Below are 27764 nucleotides of genomic sequence, written 5' to 3' on the forward strand. Positions count from 1 at the left end.
GATTCCAAAGAGCCAAACTGGTATCTTAACATTTGAAAGAAAATGAGAGAATTATTCAGAAGCCAGAAGTGGTTAAAGACAAGGGTAGTACCCAGAGGCCACAGAATTGCTTATGTAGTATCAATCCATAAAGTAGGTGAGAAATCTGAGCCCAGTTATTACAGATCAATAAATGTGACTCCTATTACATGTTATTAACAATTATAAGAACTCATAGAGAGAAATAAAATCTGCAACTTAAGACAAGATGTCAGGCAGACTAAATGATGTAGCAGGCTTCAAGCTTAGTGAAAGGGCACTGGAAGGACACATCCCCAGTAGGTAATGGCAGCTTTTGAATTGAATAGGAAGAAGCACCAGACAAACAAGGATCTATTTTACGGCCATAGCATATTACTTCATTAGCTGATTATTTTTCAGTGGCATCAGGGTAACTTTACTAATTTATTCAAATTACAAGAATTGCTCTTAAAAATAAGATACATATTCAATAAATTAAAGCTCCAGTTCATTATACATAACAATAGTACAACTGATTGTCAAGGTGGAGTTTCAAAAATATTCAAATATTCGTTTATATTTGATAGATTCTGTTTTTGTGCATTTGTGTGTTCTCTATTGCAATTGTGAGTGAAGAGATCATTGGTTATTGATGTAGCAGCAAGGCAATGAATATATATATGAATGTAATATATGTATGAATATAATTATATGTTTAAAAAGATGAAACTGAACTAAAAAGTCTGAAACTCCAAGATGGAGACGTGTCATGGATAAAGGTGACCCTGTAGTGTACGACTACACAATCTAGCATTTATAAAAGGTTCTGGATCTTACTACCCTGCCACAGGTTCCTTTTATCTCCTAGAATTACCAGTGCATCCACAGACCAGACAAGAAAATTATCATATGTAATATCCCATTTATTGCAGTCTACCATTTGACACATCACACAAAGGTATCCCAATAATGCAACACTTTTCAATACTTCCTACACATTACACAGAATACTATTCATCTTTATAGAAAACACGTAATGCTTGATATGTTTGTGATTCCTATGTTTTTATCTTTTTAAAGAATATGATTTATATGAATTTGCATTAGTGACATCCTTTTTCAGTAAAATAGTTGGTGTCTCTTTAAAAAAAGGAAAATCACGCCTTATTATGTCACTTCCTTGAGGAATGTGACTTCCTTGCTATAGGTCAGCTGTTCAGACTGGTTTTGAAGTAGTGTGTTTGTAAATAGATGTGTTGTGCATGAATGTCGCTTTTCTAAATTCGACCGTTATTATGGGGAGAAATGAGGACAGTGAGATTATTGAGCATCATGTTAACGAGGACATGGAGAAAAAAAGCACACGGACGACAGATCCTAGTTCATTCCTGCAAAGTGTCACCTTATCTGAGAAAGACGGACACAGCAGCACACAGTCATCTCACCGTCTTCTTGCGTTCAGTGATTCTCTAATTTCCATAATAGCAACTGTTATGGTAAGAGTAATGTTAAATATCGACAATCGTTTTATGGGGCAGGTCATTTAATTTAGTAATTTACGTGACGGTGCTAAATTTGTATTTCCAGGATGAGTGGAAAGGACTGCAAATAAATCATACGTGGTTTTAAAGGAAGGATTTAGAGTGAGGTGCGCAATATATAGTTTTTATATTTGTATTACTCATACTAACAGGTAAGTGCTAGAAACTTAAAGGGCTAACGTCAGAAGACAGCACTTAAACTCGCATTGAGATCTGCGCTCTGTGCTTGTTCCGTTTTCATCGGCTCAGAACCTGCAACACCGGATCGCTCAAGAACTCCTTACACTGCTGTAGCGTGTGGCTGTGTGTATGCTCCCCTTCTTTTTGCTATCAGTAGCGTTGTATTAATAAATACAGTAAAGATGCAGTCTTTCTTTAATGCATGATAAAATAAATAATCTGCTCGAAAAGCCAGTGTATCCACTCCTTAAGAATATAATGCAGAAAAAACGTCAATCTCTCTTACTAGAGTAACATTTGGAAGAATTTGTAAATTTAAACCTTTTGGGGTTTTTTTTTTCAGATATTGCCTATTGCACACACAAAAATACAGCAAGATCAGGTAATGTATTAAGTCCTTTTATTTTTATGGTTTTAAAAACACAGCCCTACCTGTGGTCTCCACTACAACATCCAATAAAATAATACATTTCAAATATGTTTGGTAATTAAATATAACAAATTCATATATACCAGCATTACTGATATTAGCCATGTCAGGTATTATCAAAATAACAATCATTCATTTTTATATTTTTCTTTTGTTAAGGAAATATAGCATAACAATATTTGTGTGTTTGGTTCTAAGTAAAATTCTGGTGTATTACATTTTTGTTACAAACCATCTAAGAATGTGAACAGCTAGACTGAAATCTGATTTATAAAGCTAACTCAAAGGGCTGTCATGTAACTACAGTTGAATTGCTCTTGGAGTTTTAAGAGATTAGATCACATTGGATTTCAGATCTTCCTGCTTGAAATGCACACAGTTTTGCTGAACTGAAATGATGCAAAAACAGTTATTATTTTTGCGCTGGTCTTCCTATATGCTACAGTGTGGGTTTGCATATCCAGCTGAGGAAATGGGCACCTACCCTTTGTCAAGAACACTGGCAATAATGACAAGTACATGGAGATCATAGTGTAGGGGTTTTGTGGGACAATTTATCAATTGATGCAGTAATCACGAGGTGATTCATTATGGCTATTAGAAAACCAATTGATCAGCAATACACACACATGGATTCAATAAATGAGATACATTTAAAATGTGCATATAAAACATATAGCAGTCTGTCTGGATTCAGATGGCAGATCTTACTGTGAAGGTTATCAAAGTGCAAGGTATATAATCATGAAGAGATGCAAAACACAAAGAGATACAAAGAATATACTTCAGTATACCGTTCGACTATATTATCTTTAATCAGTCTACATTAGCTACTCAAAAGTAAATACACTACTCATAGGAATTGAATTGAAATCAACTTGTGTTGAGGTAACAATTGAATTCTCAAAATGCAATGTAGAACATAGGGTTTACTTATCCAGATATGGATTCGTATTTCCCGGTACAGACACCAAAGGCCAACTAGCGGCTGTGTCCAATCACTGCATTGTTCAATAGACATCGTCCCGACGTCCTCTGGCTCCTGGCCAACCAGTCAGGGTGCAGCTCGAAGTCAGACGAATTAGGAGGAGAGATTTCTGTTGTGGCGATGCGCCCGACAGTGTTTCCCTCAGGGACCTACTAGTAGTCCAGCTGACTAGTAGAAAGTCTCTATGCACAGAGGGTGACCGCGGGTCAGAGCAAGTCACTCTTTAGGGGGAAAAAACTTGGTTTTCTTCCAGTGTAGTGCTGCTGAATAAAACTTATTCAGGTTGTTGACAAGAGTCCAAACGTATACTCCAGTGATCAAGCGAAGCGTCCACGTTGGTATTGGCTAGTCATTTGAGTTTGGGCAATCCCCAGGGCGACACTTTGCTGAAACAAGGTTATAGTCCCTATTCAGACAACACTGGCTGTCACATGTCTCTGAGGGTGTGAAAATTGACCGGAACAGCAAAGTTTCTGAGCTGTGCAGTTTACAGTGTGTTTTAAACCAAAACCAAGACAGGCAATGATTGGTCGAAAGTTAAGCAGACATTTCAGACCCACGTGAGGTTACCACACCCTGCAGGTTCCTGATTGGTTGGTCAAGGTGAGAGATGAGTAAAAATGACTTCTGACATCTAGGACCCCAACCCAGATGTTCCCAAGAATCTCAGACAGATAGGTCCCAGCAATGGCCATTGACCATGATAGCCAAGCATGGCTGGGCGCATCACCATTTGGGAACTGCTCCTTATCTGACACAAAACACCTTAAATCGGAACTGCATGAATAGCTTCTCTGTGGTGCGAGAAAGAGAGATGGGGCCTCATTTAGGAAAGCACACAACACTTAATTCTGACTTATTAATAGGTTTTGCCGCTACAATAGACAGAAAGTAAAGCTGTCAATTAGAGAACTTCATAGCTCCTGCTCCTCTGTACTTCTCACTTTTACTTCTAGGTACAGGCAAAATAATTTTAAAATTCACAGGTGTTCTTTAAATTTGAACAGTACTAGCACTGTGAATTGGTAATGTATAAATTATCCTCTGTGTTAAAGATATTGAAAAAAATATATTTTTCCTAAAATAGTTGTTTTTGAAATGATGATAAGCCAGCTTTCTAGTGCATCAGGGTGCGGCTCTAGTACTTTTAGTGAATTTAGAACTATAGCTTTCTAAATTCTGGTCATTTCTGTGGCATGAAATTGCATTGAAATGTTCCCCACTTTGTCTGTTTTACTCAGACAAAAGGGCTTTGGAATACAGATAGAGGAGTGGGTTCAAATCCCAGGTTGGACACTGCTGTTGTACCATTGATCAAGGTACACTCAAATTGCTCCAGTCAATGTCCTGCAGTGCAAACAGGTCTTTAGGTCATCCTTCTAAGTCAGTTGATTTGTGTGGTCAAATAATCGAACATAAAACGTGTCCAAAACCTAACGCAACCGAATGGAGAATTATTACATTCAAGCTGTTGTGCAGCAATCATTTCATACAAATTTATTATGTGAAAGGAGTTATATATGAACACTAGCATACAACTGAAGGAATTTGTTTTCTTTATAAAGTCAACATAAACAAAACTTGTCATTTTACATTTGAATTTTGTTCAAAAGTTTTTCTTTGTTGATGTTAAGATAATTCTGAAAAGATAAGATAATATACTGTATAACCAACTGCATATAAAAATAGTATTGCTGTTCTTAAGTTAGAATGCAGAACTTGTTTTAATAAACATTTTAATAAAAGTCAGTGCAATACTTTTCATTAGAGACAAGTTTATCTATATTGGACTCAATCCCCCAGTCTAATTCAGGCTTGAAATTGAATCGTTAAGGTGAATGTTTTTTTCACATGAATTTTATCAGCTCTATAGATTAAGGAATTATTTAGTTTTTCAGGATGGAGAAAAGGCCTCGTCTTTAGTTTTCCATATTACAATGTACAAAACCTAACCTATGTGGTCTTTTAAATTACCAAATTTTAAGGTTTATTTTTGATTATTTGTATTTTGGCATCCCAGTTTCATGGTATCAATTGGAGTGAAGTTAAATAGCTCCTTGTGGGTTTAATGTTTTCTTGTGTATCTATAAGACAAAGCAAATTACAACATGGCTCAGTTATCTGGCATCACTATACAGAGATGTGGCAATCGATGAACAACTGTATTAAACTAAAACAGAAGAGTTTTTTTTACAGTTGCTTCTCCTTCACAATGTTGATCTTTTAATTGATAGCCACCAGTTTGTTTCTGCACATGGTATGCATAACATTGCAGATACTGTATATCAGATGGCAGGGATACAGACATTCCAAAACTTAAAGGAGCAAGTTCAAGAGCTGTATGACATTCCAGGTTCTTCATTTTTTCTTTATCTACAGCTGAAAGCTACTATGAGTATTTACAGGGTTCCTTGGGGAACAGCATTTATTTGATACCTGCTATATAAGATATTGTACTGATACAATTCATCTGGTGTTATTTCTTAAGCATTTCTGTTACAGCATTTTGAAAACTCAAGTTCCTTTATGTCAGTATGGTTAAGAGATCTATTACTTGATGAGAATTATATGTCATGGGATAGTAGAATGTATTTAACTACACATAAATGATTTAACATATCTGTCTGATGCCCTGCATTGCACATTGTAAATTGTACATTACACATTGTCAGGGTTTAGTGGGAACCATTTCTCACCAGGTTTGGGAATATACAGAGGTCCACATTTTGAAAGAAAATCTTTTCTTCTTTATCAGAGATACTAGAATAATTCATGCTTGAAATTGTCTGTTTTTAAAAAAATCTAATTCTACGGATACCAAGAACTTATAGCACATCGCTTGCTGACCTTTGGTGATTTTCCTTGGCATCAAGAGGCTTTTTGTTCTGGACATTTAATTCTGGAACTTTCCACTGGCTGTATCCATGGTACTAGCATACAGACGATTACATCATGGGTGTCAGAAATTGTCTTAGTCATCATCATAATCACATCACTTTCAAAATAGGCTTATCCAATTCAGGATCATAGTGGCCCACATCCTATTCTGGGAAGCCTTGTGTGCAAGGTGGGATACTCCCAATTTGGGATGCCAGTCCATCACATGGCACACACAGATACCAGCATGCACACACTCGCTTCAGGCCAAGTTACAGAAGCCAGATAACCTACCCATATGTTTTTGGACTGTGAGATATAAACGGAACATCCACAGGAAACCCACACAAACCCAGAGAGAGCATACAAACTCCACACTGATAGCACCCCAGGAATTGAACTTAGGTCTCCAGCACTCTGAGTCAGCAAAGCTAACTACTGCACCATCATGCTGCCCTGCAATTGTCTTAGTGTTTTAGTTAAATCATTATTTTAGTTTATATATATATTTAGATATTTTTTATCTCTATATTAGTTGCATCCATAGGATTTTTTCTCTTTAGAAATAGGTTGCCATTGACATGGAGATTTAAGGTTTTTAATTACTATTTTGATTTTATTATTTTGTTTACAACATAAATACAAATATTTAAAAAAAAACATTTTATTACTAAACTTAGGGATTTGCATTTTTAAAAACTTGGAAAAGATGTAAAAAGATTGTTTTCCTCAGGTTTTTACAGTGGCAATTTGCTGTGATTGAAGGTACAAGGTATTCTTTTAAATTAACCAACCAATCAATTAACCATTTAAATAGGATCTTAACAAAGGTTATTATTTAACATAGATTTCCATGTGCTCTGGATCTAACTGTATATCTGCTATTCGTAATCCAGGGATTTAAAATATCCTAGACATGATTCCCTAGACAATAAATTATTTGGGTTAGGTAGAATGTGCATAATGCTTATCTGGATTTTTAAAACTACCATCAGATATCAGACAAAAAATCTAATTTCTCTTTACCACCAAACCTACTGTAGCATGTAGAAATATTTGCTCCAAAAATATTGTGACTACAGGGATATAACTTTAGCCAGCAGGTAAGAATCTATGTTCCATTTTAAGTATCTAACAGAGAAAAGGCATGTTTTGTTCCATCCTTTGCTGTTACCTTTATTCCATTTGTCAAAGAAAAATCATAAAGCAAATGTACATTACTTTATTTAATTCTTTTTGTGTTTAAGTAATTCATAAATTCATTTGTGTTTCTATGCATTAGGAATTGCAGAAAAGTTTGCAGCAGCTTCTTGCAACAAAAATTTCAGTTTACCTGGTAACATTTCTAATAGTCACTGTGGCTTGGGCAGCTCATATCAGGTAAGATATATTCAATTTACACAACCTTGCAGTTCCAAATTACAACCTGCTTCTGTTACTGCAGTTTTAATAAATTCTGTATGTACATATTTATATATCTGTACTTTCAGTTAGTATTTTTCTAAAATAATTCCTCCAAATACATTTGTCTGCCATATACACACATTATTATAAGATATAAGATTATATAATATATATATATAAGGCCATATACAATTTCTTGTATTAGGAATTTGTCTTTTTCGCATACCATGACTTGATCTCCATGAGACACACAGACAGGGAGAGAAGCTTGGGGTTAGAGCGCAGGGTCAGCCGTTTATACAGCACCCCTGGAGCAGTTAGGGTTAAGGGCCTTGCTCAGGGGCCCAACAGAGTAGGATTCCTTTGCCAGCTGTGGAATACGAACCGGTAACCTTCCAGCCACAGGCGCAGATCCTTAGCCACAGAGCCACCGCACTGCCCATGGCCGTGCACACTGTCTTTGTATACCGTCTTGTGTACAGAATTTGTATACTGTATATGTTGGTAACAATGTAAAGCATCAGCCTGCAATTGCTTTTAGTTACAGCCCCCCTTTCCTATTAGCAAACCCAGTTAGTATGTGAATATTTTTAAATTAGAGACAGTATCATTGTAAATTGAGGCATGCAGCAGCCATAGAACAGCGATGATATTTGATATTTATGGTAGATCTTAATTGTGTAAAATAAAAGATAAATATACCAGACATCTCTCACTACTGTATTATTTTTTTAAATGTAATTAAAGTTAGCAAGATTAAATTCTCAAGGTACTTTAATCCACCCTGTTCATATAAAGTACTTTAATTCAGTGAATAATATCACATACTCCACCCCCTCAACATACACCAACCCCCCTTGACACTCCACAGTCGAGGTCAGTGTCCGCCTAGAATACCTACAGGTATTTATAAAATAATTAAAATAACCTTCTATTATAATAACCTGTATTTGTACTGTACAGAGACAGAGATATGACATCTGTCTTTCCCAAATCAATTGGTGATACTATAATTATCATATTTTGCATTGTTTTATGTAGCCATTAATATTTGTAGGAAAAGGTCCAAAAATCCAGCCTAAATATTTGTTACTGATAGTTATTTTTGGCGAAGAATGGTAGGTGCTGTAAATTATAACACTTACTTTATTCACTTATATAGTTTAGTAATCGTTTTAATTATTATTTAATTTAATAATACAATCCTGGACACTCCACTCAAAGTGCTTTGCAGGTAATGGGGACTCCCCTCCACCACCACCAATGTGCAGCATCCACCAGGTTGATGCGACAGCAGCCATAGTGCGCCAAAACACTCACCACACATCAGCTATCAGTGGGGAGGAGAGCAGAGTAATGAAGCCAATTCATAGATGGGGATTATTAGGAGTCCATGATTGGTAAAGGCCAATGGGAAATTTGGCCAGGATGCCAGGGTTACACCACTACTCTTTTCGAGATACACCCTGGGATTTTTAATGACCACAGAGAGTCAGGACCTTGGTTTTATGTCTCATCTGAAGGACAACGCCTTTTTACAGTATTGTGACCCCATCACTATACTGGGGCATTAGGACCCACATAGAGCGCAGAGTGAGCACCCTCTGCTGGCCCCACTAACACCTGTTCCAGCAGTAACCTTAGTGGTTCCCAGGAGGTCTCCCATCCAGGTACTGACCAGGTTCACACCTTAGCTTCAGTTGGTTGCAAGTTGTGAGTTGCAGGGTTATATGGCTGCTGGATATGTACAGTCAACAAAGATAAATATAGTCCCTTAAAAGTGTCTTTGTTACGCTGGCCTTTATTGGTGTGTTGTGTCACATCCAGTTTTACACTACAGGTCTTTCTTTCCTTTTTTAGCTTAGATATTTATTTCATCACTTTCTTTAAGATTTTCATTTCTTTTCTTTGGGAGCTTTGTTCACAAAAAAAGCACTGATGAAAGTACTGTAAAACATGGGAACTGAGGTGTGTAAGGTAGCGAAGGTCTTGGTTGTAGCCTTGCTCGTAATTTTGCAATTGTGTGCTGTAGAAAAAATAAGTACACCTCCTTGCTTCAATAGCTGGTGTTGCCCCCTTCGGCAGAAACCACTTCTTTTAATTGTCTATCAGTCGCCTACATCGACATGGAGAAATTTCTGCCCACTCCTCCTTACAGAACTCCTTCAACTGTATGATGTTTTAGGGCTTTCTTGCATGTACTGCCTGCTTCAAGTCCCCTCACAGCATTTCTGTGTGGTTAAGATCTGGGCTTTTACTTGACCATTCCATAACCCTCCATTTCTTCTTTTTGAGCCATCTTTTGTGGATTTGCTTGAGTGTTTTGGGTCATTCTCTTATTGCAAGGTCCACTTACGGTTCAGCTTCAGCTTTTTGACAGATGGGGTCACATTCTCCTCAAGTAGTCTCTGGTACATTTTATCTCTATAAAATGTGGAATTCATGGATGACTCTATAGTGGCACACTGGCCTGGCCCTGAGGCAGAAAAGCAGCCCTAAACCAAAATGCTTCCACCACCATGCTTTACAGTTGGTATGAGGTTATTCTGGTCAAAGGCATTTTCTGGTTTTCACCAAACATGACATCTGGCATTGTGGCCAAACAGCTCTACCTTTGTCTCATCTGTCCAGAGCTCTTTGTTCCAATAGTCCTGATCTTCACCTAGATGTTGTCTGGCAAACTTCAGTCATGCATCTGTATCTTTTTTGAGAGCAGAGGCTTCTTCCTTCCTGACCTCACATGTAGGGCAAAGTTGTTCAGTCTCTTTCGGGTGATTAACTCATGCGCTTTGACACTGACTGAGGCAAGACTTGCCTGTAAATCCCTTGATGTCATCCTGGGGTTCTTGGAAACTTCCTGCAGCATCTTTTGGTCAGCTCTTAGGTTGAATTTGTTGGGTTGACCGGGCCTGGATAGATTGCCAGTGGTTTGAAATTTTCTCCATTTGTAGATGATCTTTTGGATAATTGAGTGATTGTCTACAAATTGCTTTTGATCCAATGACATTTGATGCAGTGATAAAGGTAGGGAGGGATGTACTAACTTTTTCCGCACAAGGAAATTGCATTTCTGTTGATTTAAATAGTACACATGAGTGCAAAATGTAATTATTCAATGTTATTGTTTAAAATTAGATCACCTTTATCTATCAGTAGTGTTGAAATGACAATCAAATATCCTTTTGTCCGGAAGTGTAAAAAACGACAAACCTTGCATGGGGTGTACTTACTTTTTCACACTACTGTGTATTTGTGAGTAGTTATGTCGATCCACAGGCTTATAGAAAAATATATTTAACCACTTCTGTGGTGAGCCTAAACAGTGACTATAAAATAATTAATTTAAATTAACCTCTGCATTTAATATCCTATCATGTAGGCCTACACCTTTTTAGAATTTTAAATACTATATACTCCTTTTTATGTTTTTCTAAATGCATCTGTTTTCAGGTTGTTCCAAGTAATAGAACGTATAGATGATGTCCTGGCCCTACTAAACCTGGTAAGATTACTGCATAATTATTCTGCTATTTTACATTAATGATGAAAAAAGGACAGACAGAACTGTTTAAAACCATGGAATATGGTATTTTGTAGCTATTTAAGGAGAGCGTAATAGAAGAACCTCATTAAATCTGTGTGGATGATAGGCTTAAGTGTTTACATTTTAATTAAAAAATAAGGATTTCTAACTTTGTGAAAAAGGTTTATTTACCCTGTGTACTGTAATAAAAAAATATCCTTCAAATAAAGAAATATGACTGAATAAGAAAATTCCAAGAATTACAGTAAACAGCCCTCTGTTGCAACTTGGTTTAAAATCATTGCTCCTATAGCTTTCTAAACAGATTGTATTATTTATTAATAATTAATAAAATGCAGAATCAGGAGGAAATGACACTGTTAAATTCTCATGGTAAGTGGGCTTAGTACTGCATGGGCCCACTGGTTAAATTCAATCAACTCATCAACAGTAACAATAAGCATAAGAGAGAGGGGATCTAAAACATAGCATATATCCCAGGTTCAATGTTCATTTTTAATCTTGTACTACAATGTAAGAAATGATATTGTTTAAGAATACAAGCGAAAATTCAAATTAAGAAGTTTGAAGTTAAACTGAAATGAAACCAGGAACTGTAGAATGCATGTACTGTATAATGAAAACCAAATTTTCAGCTCCTTAGTCCTCAAACTTTATATTTTGTTCTTTTTTCCTTAGGCATGCATGATGTTAATTACCTTCCTTCCTTACACTGTAAGTATGATGGCAGAATGCACCACGATTGTGTCAGTCAAAATATATTTTCAAACTTGTATCTTCTTAGAACTTAAAAATGAAAATGTCCTGATTTCTCTGAAAAAAAAGTGTTTTTAATTTTTTGTTTTCTATGAAACATGAAACCATTATTTGATTTTTCTAATTTAACATAATTTAATTGTAACCATAGTCCCAATTTCTCTGACCATTTATTAAATCTCCATAACAAAATAAAGTAATTGATGGTATCACAGAATCATGACATGAAGCAGCCCTTCCTGCTCATATTCAGTCACTGAATATTTCTTGGGAACAAAGATCTTTATGAAGGACTGGTTTTAGAGACTGAGCAGGTTTCTCTGAAAGGGGACTGCCAGTACATCTTAGGAGTTCGGAGAGGTTCTGCAAGCCAACAGTGACAGATCACAGAAAAGCACACTACTAGTGAATGTTATTCTAGCTCAGGACTATAGTTTGTTGCTTGGGGGTTGGCATTAATCACAGTTGGTGTCAGAGTGGAATTTGTGCATACGCTGGTGGTCTGTCAAGCCTTCTGTCCAATTTATACTTCCCTTTCGCCCAAAGTTTGTGCTTGAGTGAACTAAGAAGGATCGGGGGGTTAATGTGATGGAGCAAATGGAGGCTTAATTAAAGTTTCTTCCTTCGATTCAGTAAATTGGACACACCTGCCTTGATTGACTGATTAGACTCCTGTGGAAAGGAATGGAATTCCACAGGCAGAAAAGGGGGGGATCAGGTGATTGACCCTGTACTTACTTGGGACATTCCTCAGAAGTACCAGCAGGCACTATAACAGCACTCAGATACAGAGGGCAGGGGGCTGCGTCTAAGCTCCTGCAGTTCAGGGAGAATGTATTAGTTGTATCCTGAAGTGTAGTGAGATTAGATAGCACAGGAGTGTTTTAGCAGTCTTAGGTTCAGGTTTGAGAAGTTGGAAAGAACTAATGAAAACTTGCAATTATTTTGTCATGAGTTGAATGGTAAACAAAGATGGATCGACGGAGATAATTTCGTACTTTCTCTAGTGTGTACTGTATTTCTGGATTAGTTTGAATTCTCTGTGGCCTTTATATTGTAGTAGATTAGTAGTATTTATAGTAGCAACTGGACACCAGAGGGTTAGGCGTTCCAATAGGTCATGGAAGAGATGTGGAACATGTATGTTCTAGTATAGGGAAGACTGGCCATGGAAGAGTGAGCCCCATTGAGTATGCCAGGGATCCCAGAGTAGAGATGAGACAGTATTCTTCCAGGTAAAGGGAAGATTGGCCATGGATGGGAGAGCCAAGTTGAGTGTGCCAGGGAATCCATGGAATGAGAGTAAAGAGTTATATTTTATAAGGAAGAAGAGAAATGGAGAATTCAGTAGTTCGTCAGGAATTTGTCTGTTCCAGCTCTCTCAGTGGAATAGAGGACCAAAGAGTTGTTCCACGTGAGAAGAGGAGCTGAAGATCTTTTGTGGCTCGGAGGTTGACATTCATCATACACTGTAATAATTAATTTAATGCGGTGTATGAGTGAATACGTACAGGTTGTGCAGCAGACATTTCACTGCAGAAATGTTCCAACATGATCTGCAACAAGTAAGTTGTATTTGTCGGTAAACCTATATCAAAAGTGAGAGCAATAATTCTATTGGATTAAAAGAGATGTATTCAGAAGCCTGCTTGTTTACAATGTAATAGGGCTGTTTCACCTAACCGGAAGTTTGGTTGACTCTGAATTGCAGAATATGGTGCTGTGCTTACCTGGAAATGTTGTCTATTTTATTATGTTAATTGAAGGTTTTACAATAAAAATTCACTCATCAATGCAGATTATTTCAAAACCCAAAAACATCATTATAGTTTCTCTTTAAATGAGCTGTGAACATCAAAATCAAGTAAGATACATGGGGAGCAACAACATTTGTCCTGTAATGTAAAGAACATAATCCTATTATCAGGTCTGGGTATAACGGAGTGCGTGTTTCATTGCCTTGAAACATAAATTACCTTTATGTTATGGTAATGGTAATAACAAGCAAGGCCGACTCTGAGCATAGGGCCTAGACCCTGGGCAGGTGTCCCCCTGGCGGCAACTGCCAGAAGCTCCAAGGCCAGCAGGGGGCCTCCTCAATGCGCGACGCAATATATTTTTCTAATCGGGATGTTCAAAGGTGACCAAAAAATTCACTACATTTGCTGTATCTGTTGCTTCCATGAATAATCCTAATGGAAGCCGAGTCAAAAAATGACCAATCATAATCAAGTGCATAATGCTTCTGAAGCATAGAAAAGAAGAGCGAAATAAGTGCTCTTGTATGCATTCAGTGTGGGCCGTCTGCTTAAAAATCGGTGTTACCTGGCCAAACAAAAACATAAAAGCAAATGTACAGTACAAAAGACAGTTCAGCGGTTTTAAATAATCAACATAAAATGCATTGTTTTTTTGTGGTTTCTCCTGTATTTTATTTAAAGGAGGTATTGTGAGCTCAACCTGTAGCCCTTTCGATTGCAGTTGCTAAAGAAGTGCAGAAAGGAGCTTTTCGAAGCTCAAGTTATTTAAAATGTGCGCAAGGGCAAAAAATAAAGGCAAATTTATTTATAGAGTGCTTTTTTATAAAACTAACCCATCTGTTCAACCTTACTGATCTCACCTCTCTTGTTGTTGAGTGCACTTGTTTTTTTTTTATTTCTTACATATTTATTCCTACAGTTCCTCTCTACAAAGGTTTCAGTGCAGTACTTTGTATGTTATTATTTGGTCCTGTTTATTATTATTTATTGTTACTAATAATTGTATTTTTATTTATTACTTTCAATGTTAAAATTGTTATCTTTGTAAAATTTGAGCTTGTGTTCTTTGTCATAAGTTATTTGTTATGTGTTCTTAAAAGCTGCTTTATAAAAGTTTTCTAGATATAGAATTAATTTATTTAATTTTTCCAGATAGTAAAATAAATTTGGGGTGGTAGCTGAAAGTAGAGTATGCACAAATTGTTATCTGGACGGACCCGTTTCCAAGATCTTGCTTTATTTGACTTATTTTCTATTGCAGTTTTCCTTGATGGCATCATTCCCAGAGAACCCTCTTGGGATTTTGCTGTTTTGTGGTTGTGCTATAGTGATTGGTTTGATACAGGTAAGACAGTTTTCGTATCTTTGTTATCTTTGTCATTTTTGTTATTTGATACTATGAACCAGACAAAACACATAAGAGACCATAAGTGTTCTTAGTACTTTTTGCATCCTTTTAAGACAATTTACCATTATATGTGCACAAGCTTTTATAAACCTATTCTTTTTTTTCCCATAAATTAAATTATTCAGTAATGTACAACTGTGCATAATGATAATGTACAACTGCCTATGGTACCATAGAAGAAACATACAGATGAAGCCATTTAAAATGTGCAAGGTGTCAGGTGGCAGTAAAACTGCCAGGTGTCGCAGTGAATCCTTAAAGGTTTACAGCTGCCCATGGTTGTCAGATCTTATTTTAAAATCAAATCTTATTTTAATAATAAAAATTTAATGTTTATTAACCAACCCATTTGTGCTTACGGCACTATTCATACTGTACAGTATGCAAACTGTACTACCGACAACCAATTTAATTTGATTTCGCCCAGCCCAGGATAAGTTAAGGTACGTCACAATACTGTATAACACCTAACAGAATTAGTTTTAAATTGCGTTCCAAGTTTCCTTACCGTATATTTCACTCTGGTACCCTCTTTTGACTTCTAAAGATCAGGCTCTTTCCAACAGCAACTCCACTTACAATCCTCGCTCTCACAATGCTTCCACCATGATGGTTTCCACCAAGATGTCTCCTTCCGGGGATTACTTATCCGGTTGCTGACATCAGTCACCTGCCTCTCATTAGGTAATTGGGGGTTAGGGCGTTTCCTTTGGCAGTCATCTGATGTAGACTATAGGCCATTTTACCAGCATCTAGGCTTATATAAAAAATTTTCAGGATGTTTTTTGAAAAATATCTGTCATCAGTGACCCGGCCCTGGATGATCTTACAGCATAGTCATTAGAAAACAGATTACTTTAGATTTTTATTATTAAAAATATATTTAGTGGCATTAAAAAAACATTATATTTTAAAGCAAATAAACAAATTTAAAAAGAGAGCAAGAGGGCAGTAGTGATTTGAATGACTTTCAAAAAATGACTGTACTGTTGTGTACTGTAAATTGCATTGTAGCTGATACAACTCCAATCAGTGTAGCAGTTCAGTGGTACCATACAAGAAGCCTAGGTTCAATTCCCGGCCAATGTGCAAATTGTTTCTTGGGGATAATAAAGACTTTCTCTAATGATAACGTATAACACATAATATGTATACCATATTGACATTTCTTTTAATTTTATATATCAAAGTATGTACATTATTGAATGAATAGTAGCAATTATATGGATGAACATGTGTAGAGTAGAGCTAATGTAGCAAATATCAACTGTAAGCAAACAACTGTTGACACCCTGGGGCTGTTTGACAAAGCAAGATTAGTTAGCCAATTATACAAAATATTTTGTCTGTTGTTAACACAATGTGTTTTTTTTAGTTTTACATACACATTCAAATAATTTATATTTTGTCATAATACAAGTTTAAGTAACAGTGTTACTAACAAATTATCTCATGAATATATCAAATTGTGTATTACTTTTATTATGAACATCTTTCCCTGCCCCCTGCTCAGAACATTGCTAGTTGAATTGAATAAATCATGGAATCTAATCATTGAAATCTAATGCCTCAATTGTACCAAAAATAAGGCGGGGGGGGCACTTTAACTCTGTCTCTGTGAAGTATGTGAATCATTCCATTCAGTAACTAGTGGCATCTCCATGAACAGAAATTACTTAAACTAAATATTTCCTATAGCTCATTCTTCTTTACATAACTGCTTTAACATTATGACTTTTAAGGACTGTGAATTTGGGTCCTGCACTGAACTATGCTTCCAGTAACAATGCCCTTGGCCTCATCTTTGATAAATTAAATTAAATTAACTTGTTTTAGTAAGGATATCCCAGAAGTACCATCCAGCATAATAAATAAGAAAAACCTATTGATAAATCTGGACAATTAACTATTAGTTACCAAGTTTAGTTTTAAACCTCACATGACAGTGTCATTAAGACCTTACTTTAATCTGCAAGATGCTAAAAGGTTGACACATGCTTTTGTTTTCTCTTGATTAGACTATTGTAATTCACTTTTTACAGGACTATCACCAAGAAAATGAAAGATTGTTTTTGTTTGTTCAAAATGCTGCAGCCAGGGTACTAAAAGGAACTAGGAAGAGAGATCATACAGATGCAGCCATTCAAAACGAGTGGGCGATACCGCATTATTTTGCGGTGCGCTTTACGCAGTCTATCGCGAGTTACCGTAAATTCTCCTATAATACCGCAAGTAAAATAATAGTATCCAGAATTTCCACAGGGTGGAGCTAATAAAGCTCAGCCTCTCATGTTTGAGCTGTCGCCATCAAAGTCTTTAACGAAGATATTACTAATAGTATTAATAATGAATGACCTTGGACAAGCTGTAATCTAAAAGTATTGCCCTGGTCCACATTCTTTTTTTCATTGACCGTCTTTGTAAAAGTAACACCACAGCATTTCGCAATCACGCATTTGTTTCCAATCATGCAAATTACAGTAATTTTTGAGAATCTCCTTTTCACCATGCCTTTCACATGCTCATAAAAGAGATTGATTTAGGAACATAAACATATTACTGTATGCAAACTGTACTGTATACAGTATGTATATGTATATATAATGTCTTAACTGTGCCCGTTTAAGTATTGAATATTTATATAGAATTTTACCACTGAAGGGAAATCTTAGTACCTGAGCATAAAAAGACTAGGAGCATACTGTAACGCGTGTGAAGGCCATAAACGATATTAATTTTGGAACATAAACATACAGTATATGGCTGGTCTCTGTACTTTAATGAAAACATACACACCAGTATTCCATTTCTCCCTAAACATTTTAAGCATCGAAGTCTTTAACTAATGTGATACCGGAGTCAACAAGCATACTTTTAGAATTTGATTAAAAGAGAATATAATATGGAATCGCGTATCTAAAGAAATTAATAATTATATAATTATATTCATGTACCGCAACACAAGAATAGTACACGCTGTACATTGTCTGTTGATAATGTTTCTGTAGTGCTTTTTCAGCACTCTGCATGTGACCTTGCTGGTGGCGCTGTGGGTTAGGTTCCTGACTCCCAACGTCACATGCTGTGTGTTCAAATCCCGCTGGAGCCATGACTTTTTTTTAACAAACATTTCTTTGAAAAATAAAACGTTTCCCTGGCTCAGAGATTAAATAAAACTTCACTCGCACCAAACAAATTTATATTTCTAAATATCACAACATGATCAAATTTAAGTCATTTTAATAACAATGAATAGTCACCTAGGCATTACAATATAAACATTTATATTGATTTAAATCGCGTTTAAATCGCCTTTATTTAAAACCCATAAATAAAGCTGATACTGTTTAGACTTTTAATTATTTAAAACTGTATTACAGCAGCACAATGCACAATGCAACGTAAATCGCTATCTTTGTCTTCTGCGTAATAATGTTCACCTCTCTGTCCAGCAAATTAACAATAGTAATAATAATGAACTTTATTGTATATGGCGCCTTTAAAGCTGGCTCCTCAAAGCACTTTACAGGATAAAAACAATAACAACAATACTGTTAGGCTGGGCAAACAGTTTTTCTTTTTAAAGAAATACAAAATGAGATATAATGATGTGTTCCGGCTTAGACATTAACGAAGAGCATAACACGTGGGCGGCCAGCGGGAGTGCTGGCTTTGACGAATTAAACCGGTTTCACAGGTATTTTCAAAGTAGAAGGGGGCGTGATTTCCAGCGAAAGACACCTCCCCCCCTCCAAAACCAAGGAAGTACAGTACTTACTAGTTAAGAAAGCTAGGCTCCTCAATGAAATTGCTTTAACATGCTAATGCATTGGTGTAACAGTCCGGGAGTGGTTCATTGTTATTAAAATGACTTAAATTTGATCATGTTGTGATATTTAGAAATATAAATTTGTTTGGTGCGAGTGAAGTTTTATTTAATCTCTGAGCCAGGGAAACATTTTATTTTTTTCAAAGAAATGTTTGTTAAAAAAAAGTCTTGGCTCCAGCGGGATTCGAACACACAGCGTGTGACGTGGGAGTCAGGAACCTAACCCGCAGTGCCACCGGCGAGGTCACATGAGGACTGTTGAAAAAGCCCTACAAAGCATTATGTAACAATTCTTGTGTTGCGGTACATGAGTATAATTATATTGTTATTAATTTCTTTAGATACGCAATTCCATATTATATCACGTTAGTTAAAGACTTCGATGCTTAAAATGTTTAGGGAGAAATGGAATACTGGTGTGTATGTTTTCATTAAAGTACCGAGACCAGCCATATACTGTATGTTTATGTTCCAAAATTAATATCGTTTATGGCCTTCACACGCGTTACAGTATGCTTCTATTCTTTTAATGCTCAGGTACTAAGATTTCCCTTCAGTGGTAAAATTCCATATAAATATTCAATACTTAAACAGGCACAGTAAAGACATTTAAATCTTTCTATGACCGACCAACGAGTGCCCCTGTAGGTCAACCAATCACGTACCACTGTATTTTGCATTGTAACGTGCGAGGCCGTAGCCAATTACCTGCGGTACGTGTTTGTGCCGCGCACTTTGAATGGCTGCATCTGTATCACACCTGTTTTGGCATCATTACACTGGCTACATGTGTCAGTTAAGATAGATTTTAAAAATGTTTTTTTGGTTTTTAAAGCTCTAAACGGATTAGCACCATCATACAAGGTTTGGAACATGCTGCTACCACCTATGCAAAAGGCAACTTCAGTGAGTAGTTTTAAGAAGCAGCTCAAAACACAGTTTTTTAAATGTATCTTTTAGATAATATTTGTTTTTTTGCTTGTCGATTTTATTTTTTATTTTATTCCCTTTTATGTTGAGATTTTATATTGACATTTTATTGCTTTTAATTATCTTTTACATTTTTATTTTGCATCATTCCATTTTTTACTTGAATTCCGTGCTATTGCTCTTTATTTTTGTATTATTAACGACAACTAACTTAATCAGAATTTGGATTTATTACAGATTACTGAAAAAAATTGAAAAAGATTAATGTGTGGTTCAGTTTTTCCACTGGTTTCTGTAGTGGCTTGATCAAAGCCAAAATTTGTTCATTAGCAATAGTATCTTAGTAGGAGGCAAGGGTCAAGGATAGGTCAATAGCATTTTTATTCACTTTCGGGAACAGCAGGTGACATTCATCACCCAGAATAATTGTATTGTTCCCTGAAAGGATAATCTGACAGATAGGGCTGTTTAAGTATAATTAAAGATTTTTATATATCCAAATATCAGTACAAAATTTCAGAAGTGACATTTAAGCAGTTTTTATTATTTTATTCTATCATTACCATACCCGACTCAGCACTCTACTCCTAGCAAATATTAGCTGTATAACTACTGTAGACACTGATGTAGAACTGCACTAAAACACAAACTACATCCAAATCTATAAAACTGGTCTATATACAAAAATATTTACAAATTTATCATAGATAGATAAAATAAGTCAAATGTTAACATTAGTAAACAGTGTACTCTCCTGAACTATAATTCAATTCAATTCAACTTTATTTGACATTATACTTACACAGGTGCATAGTATAGTGAAAAGTGTTTCTCATTAGTCACTCAAGTGCAGTATATAAATAGAACAGAAGATAAGACAATAAACAGTAACACAATAACAATAACAGTGTAATAACATAAACATGTAATCAAAACTGTACAAATACGCAAACAGAAAAGAAAACAACAGGACAGAAACAGTGCAAAAGTAATTCGGGGAACAGTGCAAAAATAGTACAGTGATTAATAGATATGACAACTAATACAGTTTAAGTACAATTTCTGCTTACATTCAGTTGTTGTGTATGTAGTGGTGTTGGAGTACAGTCATTGTGGGTACAGGAAGAAGTTAGGAGAGATCATAGTATGATGGGAGGGAGTGGGGGCATCACCAGCTTGACGACTCTGGAGAAGAAGCTATTTTGGAGTCTAGTTGTATGCGACTGGATTGTCCGGAACTTTCAGCCAGATGGTAGGGGGACAAACAAGTTATGACTAGGGTGAGTGGGGTCAGACATAATTTTGGTGGCTTTTTTCAGACTTCTGGTGTTGTAGATTTCCTGGATGAATGGTAAGGCACTGCCGATGATGTGTTGGGCAGTTTTGACCACCTGCTGCAGTGCCTTACAATAGATGCTGTACAGTTGCCGTGCCAGACTGTGATGCAGCTGGTCAGTATACTCTCCACTGTACATCTGTAGAAGTTGGTGAGGATCTTTGGATGCAGGCGTATTTTCTTCAGCCTTCTCAGGAAGTACAGCCGCTGTTATATAAAGGCAAACTGACAAGCATTCTAAAGCATCTTGTGGATTGAGTGGTTCATGAACATTAAATTTAAACAATTGGATGCAATTCTAACTTTAATTTCAAATAAATATGAAACATGAACAAAGATTATATAGCATTTTATTCATGTGTAAGAGGAATTTGATAAAGCTTCAAGTACCACTCCCATTCCCATTAGCAGAAGCATCCATGATATAAGGATACCATTAACAGGGTAAGCTAACTTTCATTTTAATGGAATAAACTCTTTTATGTGGTTACTCTGAGCCAGTCCAGGACCATCTGTACAATCCAACCAGAGATGTTCAAAAAATGTTGTTATACATGCTCTAAGACCACATAGGCCTATCAATTTTCTGTCCATGTTTTCACTTTTATTCTTATCCCAATAAACAAAATTGTTTAAAAGATTTGTTTGTGCTAAATCAAGACATTTTTCTAAATTAATTCTAAATTTAACTAAATTGTTTTATTGTTTTTGCTGTTTTTATAGTCAATGCCATATGCATGTGTGCGTACACACTTTGATCGCAGTTTGAAAGAATTAGAGGAAGATTTAGAATTATGTTTTCCATAACTTGTTTTCTCTTTAATTTACAAATTGTATACCAATTTCAATTGTACAGTCTTGTTGCTAGTGAGAGTTTCTGCAGTATGTTCTTCTCAGAGGGTTGAGTGGGGGGCTCAACCCCCACTCAACCCAGTCATACCAACCATGCTGTAACTATACAGTCAACCTCAAGTTTCATTAACCTGCTTGCAGCAGGTTAAGAAGAGATATGTCGCTATGGTTACTCAACCAGATACAATTGGTCTTGTTTCAGAAACTGAAATCAAGATTTCTGTCAACACATTTATTAAAGTCATCTGGCTAACTGAATGATCTCTCTTTGTGAAGTGTTCATTAAGCGCTTTTAAGGTACCTTAGTACTAGGAATTACGTCCAGAACTAGGAAAGATGTCCTAAATAAGAGATAAAAAGTTTGTATATGTATAAGTTTTTTTTTTTTCATTGTGGCCCTAGGACGCAACCTTACAGAGATACAGTTATCTCTGTATGGTTGCATCCAAAGTTAAAGCATGTTTATGTTGTTACAGTGAAAAGTAGAGCTCACAAACTTTTTTGCTAGGACATACCTCCATAGTTTGCATTAACATGTACTGTAAGTACATTTAAACATTTCCAAAATAACTACAGCAAGTAATGGAGTTAAAGAATTTGAAGTAGAAAATGTTTATGAAGAACATAGAATACTGTTATATACCTTATATTTTATTGTCAGCTAGCATTACCAGCTACATAAATATATTTATATTAATAAATTATAGTTAATGATTTTTGGAAACATTATTGTATTTTAGTTATTTCTTTTTTCTGCTACCAAAATTTCCCTTAAGGTACAATGACTCCATATTAAATGGATTTAAAGAACCAGTACAACTAACTAAATGACGCTACCATTTCACTAACATGCACCGCACCACAAGTGAAACCTATCGATCTTCTTTGGGAAGTGAAAAATTAAATTTGGCAAGCTGAATCATGTGTGCAGTACAAAGTATTTAGCTTACCATGAACACAAGTTTTGATGCACATTTTGAATGGCTGCGTCTGTACAAAATTCAGATATGCAGTCAAATTGAATTCATACACTTGTGGTTTTGTAATGCTTTCCCTTGCGTATGTATGAGTCTTTTGTAGGTTTTCTCAAGTTGAAACACTGTAAAATGAGTTCTTGTCTTCTTCTGTAGAGACAATGCTTATAAATGTATTTCTTTTTACAAAGTAAGGATGAATATTGTTGGAATTTTGGGGATCCTGTTCAAGAATACATCAGGGCTGAGTTGTGGGACAGATGACAAAATCCAGGCAAGACTTTAAAATAAGGAAATGCCTGTTTTTTGTTTTTGTTTTTGTTTTCTGTCCAAACCTATATTTTCTTCCCTCTTTCCCTTACAGGCTGGAATTGTTTTATATGGATTTAGTCAACCCTACCTGTTGATTGATCATATACAGATATCAGAAAACCAAAACTATTACAAATACCAGATCTTAAAGGTTATTTTAAGAGTCCCAGTGTTCTGCTTTTTAGCAGGGATTTTTGCTTTCATCTTTTTTCCTCTGGTAAGTACTATTGTCAACAAATTAGATACTGCATTTCAGAAACAAAACCTTTCCAGTCTGCAGCCAAAGAACATTGTCAGCTTTTAACAATGTACACATGTGCAGGACAAAAGCAGGAAAACTCACTGCATGGCACAATTTCTCCTCATAAGCTGTTTTGTAAGCTTGCCTGCACTTAGAATCAGTATTAGTCAGTACCATTGAAGTATGAAAACACGTTGATTAACCTGGTAATGGCTGGAAAACATTGGTGCATTTTCCTTGCTTCACTTAAAATGTTTATTTTTATATCCAAAGTAACTAATGACATGATCATTGGGCATAAGTTGTTGAACATGAAAAAAACATAATTATTCATTTTTATCTCATTAGTTCTGGAGAAGAATGAAAAGCTCAACTAATTGTAATCAAGGCATAATCTGGTGTTTTTTAGCACACTACTGTTGACATCTTGTAAAAATACTCCAGGAAGCAGCATATTTGTCAAGTTCATGATGAGTTTGGCTGTTTTTCATCAGAGAATGCTTGAAATGTTTGTATGGTTTTCTCTTACAGGCATATATTCTCCTGGCATTGGTCATCTTCTATCCTTACCTTTCACAAACTTTAAAATGGTGTTGCAATAAAGCACTCGGTGAGTTATTGAAAATTCAGATTTTACTGTATGAATTAAATGTGATCAGAGTATTCTACAGGTGCATAACTGGCTGAAAAAGCACTATGATACAAACTTAAGTATATATTTAACAAATTCTGAAAATTCAATATAAACCATTGGAGTACACAGTCTGGCATTTAATTCATATAGAATATTTCATGTTGCAGCTCTTAAGGATTAAGAATGAGGAATCAGACTCAAATTGATCTATTAATTATTTTGCACAATTTTGTAATTTGTCCATCACGATATCAAGATATGCGGTGAGATATACAGTGAAGTGAAAAAGAAAGTACTTCCTTTAAAGATTCTATGGTTTTAAATGTCAAGACATATTTGACCTTCATCCAGTCCTCACCAAGTCCTAACAGAAGATAAATGTAACATCACGTGAAAATAACACACAAATTTTACTTTCTCATTATTTATTAGAAAAAACTAGCCAACATTCAGAAGCCAGAAATGTTTGTGTGAAAGAACAAGTGCACTTTTACTGCTTCCATATCAGTTAAGAAGATAATTAGCATAAGGTGCTGCTAGGCAAGTACACATGATTAGTTGATCATCAGGAAGTGGTTGTACCTGTACATAAAATCAGAAACTTTGTCAGTTTGGTCTGGTAGATTCAGGTTTGTGGTAACACATCATGCACACTCCAAGATCAGACTTTATGATGTCTAGAGATGGCAAAAAAAACCCTAACACTACATCCAGGGATCTACAGGCCTCTGTTAATATGGGTAACCATTAGAGTTCGAGATTGTACCATTCGGAAAAGACAGAATAAAAATGGCTACCCTTCCACGAAATCCAGGAGAAAACCCCTCCTCTCCAAAAAGAACATGGCTTCAGTTTGCAAAACAGCACCTGAATGAACCACTCGACTACTGTAACAATGTCCTCTGGACAGATAAGACCAAAGTGGAGTTATTTGGCCGTAATGTAAAATCAGACACTGCATATCACCACAAGATCCTCATACCAACCGTCAAGCATGGTGTTGGAGGGTTGATGATTGGGGCCTACTTTTCAGCTGCCTTGGAAGCTTCACAATCATTTAATTGCTCTCTATACCAGCACATGCTAGAGGAAAAGGACAATCTAACAACTAAAGCTTAGCTATGAGTGGATCATGCAACAGGACAGTGATCCAAAACACATCAAATCTTTAAAACGATGGCAGAAAAAGAAAAGAACCGGGATTTTACAAAATCCAGACCTCAATGCCATTGTAGCAGGATGTTAAGAGAGCTATGCGTAAACAAATGCCCTCAAACATCACTAAGCTAAAGATTTTTTAAGGAGGATTGGTCCAGAATTCCTCCCAGGAATGTGAGAGCCAATGTGAGAGACTGAGAAACTCTTTCAGGGAATATTTACTTCTAAAGGGGGTTCCACACTTGACTGAATCGGGTGCACTTACTTTTTCACAGAAGGCTACTAAATGTTGGCTGACTTTTTTGTTGAATAAATGATAATGTAAAATTTGTGTGTTATAGTATGTGTCAGATGAGGTTAAATATACCTACTGTTAGGACTTGATGAAGGTCAGATGTCTTAATATGTAATACCATAGAATCGTAAGGGGTGTTCTTTCTTTTACACATTAGTGTATTGTATAGTATCTATACAGTTCCTGAAAAAGAATTGGCTTGACTTGAATCCTAATATATCAATGCAGTTTAACTGATGGCTGAACTGTAACCATTGGAATATGTCTTTATTCTGTGAAATATATTAAATAGATGTAGTAAAATAAAAAGATATACAACTTAATTTGAATTAACAAGGGCAAACTGTATTTGTGTCAGCTTCAAAGTATGCTTTGAAAATGTTAGGATCTCAAGTATAGAAGTATTTGTTCCTTCATAGTATAGTGGTATAGTATACATATGAGTGAATTCCACTCTCAAAATCACAAAATCCTTATTTGTTTTAAGATAAATAAAAACTCCTACAGTTATACGTAGCTAAGTTTAGAAAAAGAGAACTGTTTAAAACACATCTTGCTTCTGACCATAAAATCTTTGTAAATTGTCTTTTCCCAGGCCAACAAGAAGAGCATAATGAAACTATGCTGTTGTACACTTACCACCCAAAAGAACCTCTCAGCAAAGAGCGAGTAGAAGCCTTTAGTGATGGAGTGTATGCTATTGTAGCCACTCTTTTAATTTTAGATATATGGTATGTTAATTAAGCATCGACTATTCATTTTTAGTGTTTAATTACCTATGCAATATTTTAGTTCAATTCCTATTATGTTTATTTGATGTGTCTAAGTCAGTAAGCCTTGGATTGGGTTTAGAATATAAAAAAAGTTGGATGGCTTAACTGGAAATACTACTTCAGCTGTCATGTAGAATTTCATTCAAGCAGTTAAGTTTTTCATCTCTAGTTTTACCTTTTTTTTCTCTCTGCCTCCGCATTGTTTGATCCCAAATGTTTTGTGTTTGCAGTGAGGACAATGTGCCTGAACCCAGTGAGGTAAAGGAGAGATTTAACAACAGTTTGATTGAAGCTCTTCATGATTTTGGCCCTGAGTACCTGGCTTACTTTGGCTCCTTTGTGACTGTGGGTCTACTGTGGTTTGTCCACCATTCTTTGTTTCTGTATATAACCAAGACAACCAGGTTCATGGGCCTTCTCAACACCTTCTCTCTGGCGTTCATTGGGGGCCTGCCCTTAGCTTACCAGCTAACACATGAGTTTGAGGAAAAGTCCCATAATGAGCTGGAAGCCATCCAAATTAGCTGTGTTATCATCTTTTTTGCGGGCATTTTTCAGATGGCCATATGGGTCACTGCACTCTTCAATGAAAGGGAAACTCTGCACCCCTATGTGAGGTATAGAGGCAAAGAGCATGCTTTTATGTTTGCAAAACTCTCCATCTATCCCTGTGTTTCCCTGAGCACCTTTTTTCTCACTTGTATCTTGAGTGAGTTCAGTACCCCAATCTTTCACCTCATGGAAATTATTGTGCCTTTTGCATTTCTTGCCCTCCGCATACTTGTCAGGATTGCCTTAGCACTATTAAAGTTAGTTTTTTGTCCATCCAAACCAATCCACAATTCTGTTGAGGAAGATGAAACCAGACTGCCTTTTAATGATGTGGTGTGTTAGATCAGGTTTTAAGGCTTAGGAGAAAAGGTGGAGACATGAATCTGTGGCCATCCCTTTCAATTATGGTACATTATTGATTTAAAATAAATTTAGTGAGTGTTTTATTAGTTAGTGTGACTTACCCACATGCTTTTGTTATCTAAAGTGTAACTTTTTCAGCTGACTGTTGTAAGGCTAGCTTTATGAAGGCAAGTAAAAAATGGTAACCTCTGAACTCTTTTCACTGGGGATCAAGTTATCTTAAAAGGAATTAATGTACCGTGTTATAAAAGAAGCTCCATCAGTATTGGGCAACTTTAACATAACTGACTCTGAGGTTCCACAGAGTCTTAAGGCTGCTAAACTCCTATAGATGATCAGGATCAAGTTATAATTAAAGAAATGAGGGATTTTATTTAATAGAATCCTAGCAAGGATATTTCATCTCTCTCTTAAAATGGAAGGAGTACCCATAGATTAAGGAATTATAGATGGAACACCGGTTTATAGAACTGAACTTAAAAATAAGTATTACTTATGTAACAGGTAAAGAAGGTAACACTTTAAGAGACAGTCAACATGAATTAAGAAATGAATAGTCTTGTTTAACCTGCTTGAATTCTTTAAACAAGCACCAAGGATGGTAAATAAAAAGCATATGACATTGGA

General features: G+C 35.9%; 1 protein-coding gene across 2 annotated transcripts; it reads left to right on the top strand.

Moving 5' to 3' along the window:
* Positions 1–1199: 1199 nt before the first annotated feature.
* tmem175 (transmembrane protein 175) lies at positions 1200–27764 on the top strand. Of its 2 annotated transcripts, XM_069187149.1 has the most exons (12): positions 1200–1496; positions 2065–2103; positions 7299–7396; positions 10871–10922; positions 11643–11678; positions 14742–14825; positions 15455–15572; positions 19553–19623; positions 23174–23338; positions 23894–23972; positions 26045–26180; positions 26453–27764. In XM_069187149.1, exons 1-12 carry the CDS (start codon positions 1263–1265, stop codon positions 27114–27116), a joined length of 1776 nt encoding a protein of 591 aa, XP_069043250.1. In that variant the 5' UTR covers positions 1200–1262; the 3' UTR covers positions 27117–27764. The 2 variants fall into 2 exon arrangements, with proteins under 2 accessions (XP_069043250.1, XP_015219569.1); XM_015364083.1 differs by lacking the exons at positions 15455–15572; positions 19553–19623.

Source organism: Lepisosteus oculatus, chromosome 3 (assembly GCF_040954835.1).
Source record: "Lepisosteus oculatus isolate fLepOcu1 chromosome 3, fLepOcu1.hap2, whole genome shotgun sequence".
Classification (NCBI taxonomy): Eukaryota; Metazoa; Chordata; class Actinopteri; order Semionotiformes; family Lepisosteidae; genus Lepisosteus; species Lepisosteus oculatus.